A 6,199-nucleotide genomic window follows, 5' to 3' on the forward strand; every position below is an offset into this window, starting at 1 on the left:
GCAGACGTGAACGGGGCGCTGTTCTTGATGCTTCCAGCGTGTGGCGCCCCTCCCGCCCCTCCTCCTCACCATGTTGCAGTGGGCTCCCAGGGAGTGCTGGGGGTGGCAGTCACAGGGCTGGCAGCCTCCGTCCTGACCGTAGTTCCAGTGGTTGGAGGCGCACTGGTCGCAGTTGTGTCCGGTCACGTTGGACCTGCAGGGACACGCCCCGCTGAGGCGGTCGCAGTGGCACCGCCCGTCGCTGCACGCCGACGGCAGGGTGCCGGCCGTCACGCAGGTGCAGCCTGAACACACACACACACACACACACACACACACACACACACTTCAATACAGTCCATCACTGCATCATCAGCAAGTCTTCCAAAGCCACCCTGAAGCATCCTCCAGTGCTCGTAATTTGACTCCAGCCTCTCAGCCTTGCAGCAGAGAGCGAACCTAACCTCAGCTCCTCCAGAGACAGCAGTGTTTGGGTGAGCTGTGTTTCACTCACGTCTGCAGTCGTGGGCCAAGGCGTTGCCGTAGTAACCCAGCTGGCAGTGTGCACAGTCCGGGCCGTCGGTGTAGTACAGGCACTTGAGGCACTGGCCGGTCCTGGGGTCGCACGACCCCGGATCTTGGGTGTCGATGTTGCCGTTACACTTGCACGGGAGGCACTGCCCACCGGGCTGCTCGGGGTTGCCATAGTAACCGGGGGCGCACTGGTTGCAGCGGGAACCTTGAGGAGAAGAGTGTGAGCCGTGGCGTTCCAGGAGCTCAAACCGAGCGGGCGCGGCGCCGGCGCTCACCGGTGTAGCCCGGTCTGCAGCTGCAGACGATCTGATTGGTGGTGTGGTCGGCGTGGCAGGAGTCCCCGTTGAAGTGGTCCGAGCCGGGGTTCCCGGGGCAGGGGCAGGGCCGGCAGTGCTCCCCGAAGCCCAGCACCGGGTTTCCGAAGAAGCCGTCCACACAGCTGGGAGGGACCAAGAAGGCGTTACACCACTGGACCGGGCCGAACCAGGACCGGGGCCGGGACCGGGACCGGGACCGGGACCGGGACCGGGCTTACCGCTCACACAGGTGTCCCGCCGTGTAGTCCCGGCAGTCCCTGCACTCGCCGGAGCGCGGGTCGCACAGGTCGGCGTGGCCGTTACACTGGCAGGGGGTGCAGCTGGGGAAGCCCCACTGGCCCGGCTGGCAGTCGGAGCACTGGCGGCCCGTGGCCCCGGGCCTGCAGGGGCACTGGCCCACCGCCGGGTCGCACTGGTGGCTCAGGGACCCCTCGGGGTGGCAGGCACAGGCTGGAGCACAGGGCAGAGGTCACTCAGGGACGTCCCACAGCTGAATGTTTCACTGTCTGAAACATTTATCTCTGAGGGTCACACACAGGCCACGCCCCCAGGGGTCAGGTGACGGCCTCACCTGTGCAGCCGTTGGCTCCGAAGCCGTACGTCCCCGGAGCACACTGGTCACAGCGCCGACCAATCACGTTAGCCTTACACTGGCACTGACCTCCGACCCTGTCACACTCCCCACTGAGAGACCCCTGAGGGTCACACTGACAGGCTGCACACACACACACACACACACACACACACACACACACACACACACCAGAGTCAGCCACCTCAACAGGAGCGACGGCTGGACGGGAGGGGCGGTTTACTGACGCAGCGCTCCGTCGTGGATGATGGCGGAGATACTGCAGATGAGTTTGGAGCACATCTCCGCCAGGGGCGGCATCGGAGTGATCATGAAGGAGTCCAGACACATGTAGCGAATCATCTCCTCCCGCCGCTGCTCCGCCTCCGGGTCGCCGCCATGGAGACCGGGAAGCTCGGTGTATTTGGGAATCAGCACCAGCTACTCAGATCAGAGAAAAACGACAAATATGTGAGAAAAGCAGGAAGTTACTGAGGGATTTCAGAGTCTGGTACTGACTGGAGCGTCCCTTCAGCTTCAGCCTCCACTAGAGGGAGCTATCGCCGCATGTGCAGCAGGTTCGTTCACTGCCGCTCTCAGAGGAAGGAAAGGTGTGTTTGCTCACCGAGTCGATGAGAATGAAGGCAGTCAGGTGTCTGTGCGAGACTCCGTGACGCTGGAACCGGATGGAAACCACGTAGCGGTTACTGGGCTCGAAGCAGAACGGCCTGGGCATCTGGATGTACCTGAAACGACACACACACAGACACTCGCGCATGTTTACTACTCAACACACACACTGCTCTTCCAGTGAAACACAAACCAATGCCAGATCGGTGCGCTCAGAAGCTGCTAAACAAGACTGATTATGGAAACGGCCTCAGAGCCGTGGACCGCACGAATATTTCTGTTCTATATTCTTGTTTATTCAATGTTATACTGATTTGAATGGAACGTATCAGAATACCGGAGTCCTGACCCACATGTGTAAATCTGTCAGCATGCTGTCATATTCACGCCGAGGCTTTCCATGACGGTACAGATGTCAGTGAAAGAGCTGGAGCCAGTAAAACAGGATGAAAGGTTTACAGCCAGCCTCTTCCAGAACCTGTAATCACTCCGCTTGTTTTCAAAAGACCCTGTTCTCTCAAAGCGAGTAACCCAAGCTGCACCGGATCCTCACGCTGCCTCCCTACTGCAGGGAGCATCGGGGAGATCTACATCAGTACCTCAGGAGTACAGAAGCCCCGGGGCTTTTCCAGCAAACCCGGGCAGACTGTGGCAGAGCCCACGGGCCCGGGCACGTCGGAGTGACAGCCTCCCGACGGTGTGAGCGCTCCCGGCGGTCTGGGGTGCCGCGGCGCGTCCTGCGGCGGCCGTCTCACCTGTTGTGGTGCTGCAGCGTGACGGTGTAGAGCTGCTCGGTGGGCAGCAGGTTCCCGCAGCGCAGGCTGGACGGCAGCATGACGGAGGTGATGCTGACCACCGCCTCCCAGTTCTCTGTGGACTGCACACACACACACACACACACACACACAAACACCGTCATTAAACCGCTCAGACCGCCGAGCCGGCCGCGGCGCCGGCGCCCACGCACCTCGGGCTCGTAGCGGATCATGATGTCGTACTCCATGGCGTAGGGGATGTTGTCGACGGTGAACACCAGGCCGGCGCCGTCTTTGACGCGAGCAAACCCGGGGCCGGTCCAGGTGACCATGTGGCTGGGAGTGTGTTCCCTGTGGACGGTCCGCACGTCCGGCTGAAGGGAGGAAACACACAGCGGCTCATTTACTGACTGAAACAACAGATACGAGACCGGTGAACGGAAACAAGGACCTTCAGTCGCCCGCGGCACTGACCACACTTAATGAGCTGCAGTTCTTTAATAACGTTACTGCATCAAGTGGAACTTTCATCTGTTGGTCCAGTCGCTCAGTCCGGGTGGTCCTGACCACCAGCACTGGAGGTCAAATGTCAACTAGACGACTCTGGGTTGATATGATTCATCTGACAGGAAGGACTTTAATTAGGTGAAGCAGCATCCACCGGCCAAGTAGTGTCCATACACATGACCGCGACCTCTGAACCCCTGAGCTTTTACAGCCTGTGTGAAGGTGTCGGGTCTGAGGAGGACGAGAGAAAAAAACCTACACTACACTCACTTTCATTAGAGTGAAATACACATATTTAATGACGAATGACGCATCTCGACAAGAGTCAGTTCATCACCCAGAGAAGTGCATAAAAACGAGGCAAAAGAGGAAGAAATGACCTCCGAAAAGAACCGGAGAGGGAGAAAGACACAGACTGGACCCTCTGAAGGCCACGACATGCAGCTAACAGGAGACGCTAACGCTAGCCGCCAGGGGTTAGCCTGGCCTCACTCAACATGGTGTTCAGTACTCATGTTTCTTTGTAGGAATGAAGGAGAGAGATTACGTTGCTACAAATATTCCTGGTGGCATGTTAAAAAAAACATTCAGTCTGATTCCTCCTCATCTCCATGAAAAAACCCGGCATTTTCCGGACAGTTCCCATGTGAGCAGACTTCATTGCTCTCACTGGAACTATTGTGTGTTTACTTGGTAACGGCAGCGGGTGACAAACCTGGTCTATGTACATAGTTCATATAAAGAGTTTTAACTGGACTGAAGTCTGATCGGGTCCTGGCTGAGCGAACACAGACTCGTTCAGCTCTGAGCTCACACACCTTGACGGCAGATCATTCAGATTTCTCAGAATCTCAAAACAAAACAGGAAGGAGATTTAATCTGTTTCTGCCAAAACTGTTGCTGCGGTTGCAAAACCTTGACTCCCTCAAAGTAAAGAAAAAGAAGTGGTACCGTCTGCTGGAGCTGGCGGATTCGCCTCAGCGCCGCCTGGTGCTGCTGCAGGCTGGTGATGCGCCGGTGCCGCCGGTGCCGCCGGAGCTGGTTGCTGAGGTGCTGAACACAGTCGTTGGTGGCTTGAGGACGAACGCTGCCCTGAAGACGGGAGAGGAGAGAGGAGTCAGCATCCTGTACGTCTGACTGCACCGAAGGAAAACCAGCAGCAACCCCGAGTTCGCAACATAACTCCGAATAAGGAACCAAAGACAACAGGAAGTGCAACTCCATTTCCATACCAGCTTTTCAAATAATAACACACAAACTAAAGTGTCAGAAAACGCTGAGCTTCCACTGCTGAGCTGAGTTTGGCGCCAGTGCACGGACGGGTGCACGTGCTTTGACTTGCTACTTCTAAAGGGGCCACGGCTGCACCGAGAACCGAGAGCAGAGAGAAGCATGCTGGGCTCAAACTGCCAGGGTGACACAGGAAACACAGAGCGCAAGATCCAGTGTGTGTGTGTGTGTGTGTGTGTGGAATGTGTACACCATAACAATAATTAGTGGTGACAGCCTGGTATCTGTGTGCTTGTTTTATGGGTCACTTCAGCTGGAGGGGTTGTATTCTGCCCAGAAGCCGGTGAGCAGGTCCCGATGGTTCCCATGCTTCCCGCCCCCGGCCCCCGGCCCGCACGGCTGTCCTCCTGCAGTCAACACCGTGTGTTGGAGACGGACGCCCCCCCCGCTCTGCACCGCTGCTTTTCCTTTCATAACACGCTGAAGTCATTGCTCGTCGTCTCTTTTCCACGCATTCCTGCAGTGTGGACTGCCTGTGCTTGCCCGGAGGGCTGAATGGGGAAGCAGAGGAAGCCAGAAGAGAGGGGTGGGGGGGTGGGGGGGGTCTGCTGAGCCTGAACAGGGTGAAAGTAGGTGGACGGCAGTGAGGAGGAGAAACTGGTTGGAAAGATGGAGATGTTGCTGCAGAACAGGATGAGCTCAAGCTCCGTCATGGACGAAAACATCAGGACGGGATACGGGAGAAAACCTCCAGGACATCAGTGTTGTGTTTGAACATTAGTGTGTTCATGTGGAGCTTCGAGTCTGGTTCTGCAGAAAGTCCCCGTTCCACTGATCCTCGCTCAAGGCGAAATGTTGGGTTTTCTCTGTTAAAGTTTCTTGAGGTGACGGTGTCGTATTTGGAGCTACATAAATAAAGCTGAACTGAACTGAGTTGTGAACAGTTTCTTGGGTAATCCAGAGTCATGCCGTGAAAAAGAAACCGATACAGCTATCATGACGCCGTTAGCATGGAGGAGTTAGCTATGTTCAGGCCGGACAGCCTCACCTCGGTGGAAATACCTAAACCCTCACCAGATGAGCAGATACCTCCTGGACCTGGACTCAGACTAAAGCAGGACTCTCTCAATGAGACAGTGTCTTGATGGGACGGCCGGTGTAAATAAAGGTTAATACATTTAGAAAGAGGACGTGTGCTGGGCTGACAACTCCGGCGGAGCTCACCGGCAGAGCAGGGTCGCTGGGCGAGTGTCCCGCCGCCTCCTCAGCCTCGTATCTGTAGTGGTCCAGCGCCGCACAGAAATACCCCGGCTGCACGTCCGAGCACTGTCGGCCAATCAGGTGCCTCCTGCAGCTGCACTGCCCGTTGTCCATCATGCACCTGAAACCCAGAGCCGGCGGGGGTTTAGCTCGGCCGTTCAGACATTTCCTCCATCCTGTGACGGTCTGCGGTGAGGAGTCTCTACCTGTTGTTGAAGGCTCCTCCGAAGTCGCAGTCGCACGGCCTGCAGCCGACCAGGTCGTTACTGAGGCCCCAGTACTCGGGCTGCAGAGAGAGAGAGGACCCTCACCCACAGGGCCACGGGGCAAGAGGCTTCCAACTACCACCCACTGTGAGCACAGGGGGCCTTTAGACCAGCCTTCTCAAGGCCGATCCCTGCAGGTTTGTCTTAGCT

At 57.2% G+C, this 6,199-nt stretch overlaps 1 protein-coding gene across 1 annotated transcript in view; it reads right to left on the bottom strand.

Moving 5' to 3' along the window:
* The window catches only part of lamb2l (laminin, beta 2-like), a 36,244-nt gene that overhangs the window by 5,059 nt on the left and 24,986 nt on the right, over positions 1-6,199 (bottom strand). The window contains exons 13-24 of the mRNA XM_030119806.1: positions 5,990-6,069; positions 5,748-5,904; positions 4,245-4,385; positions 2,999-3,160; positions 2,787-2,908; positions 2,027-2,147; positions 1,650-1,842; positions 1,402-1,545; positions 1,049-1,280; positions 789-952; positions 494-718; positions 70-284 (exon numbers count right to left, since the gene is read on the bottom strand). Of these exons, the coding sequence (XP_029975666.1) occupies positions 70-284; positions 494-718; positions 789-952; positions 1,049-1,280; positions 1,402-1,545; positions 1,650-1,842; positions 2,027-2,147; positions 2,787-2,908; positions 2,999-3,160; positions 4,245-4,385; positions 5,748-5,904; positions 5,990-6,069 (1,956 nt within the window). The remainder of the gene's footprint in view (positions 1-69; positions 285-493; positions 719-788; positions 953-1,048; positions 1,281-1,401; positions 1,546-1,649; positions 1,843-2,026; positions 2,148-2,786; positions 2,909-2,998; positions 3,161-4,244; positions 4,386-5,747; positions 5,905-5,989; positions 6,070-6,199) is intronic.

The sequence above is a fragment of the Salarias fasciatus genome, chromosome 20, assembly GCF_902148845.1.
Source record: "Salarias fasciatus chromosome 20, fSalaFa1.1, whole genome shotgun sequence".
Taxonomy (NCBI): Eukaryota; Metazoa; Chordata; class Actinopteri; order Blenniiformes; family Blenniidae; genus Salarias; species Salarias fasciatus.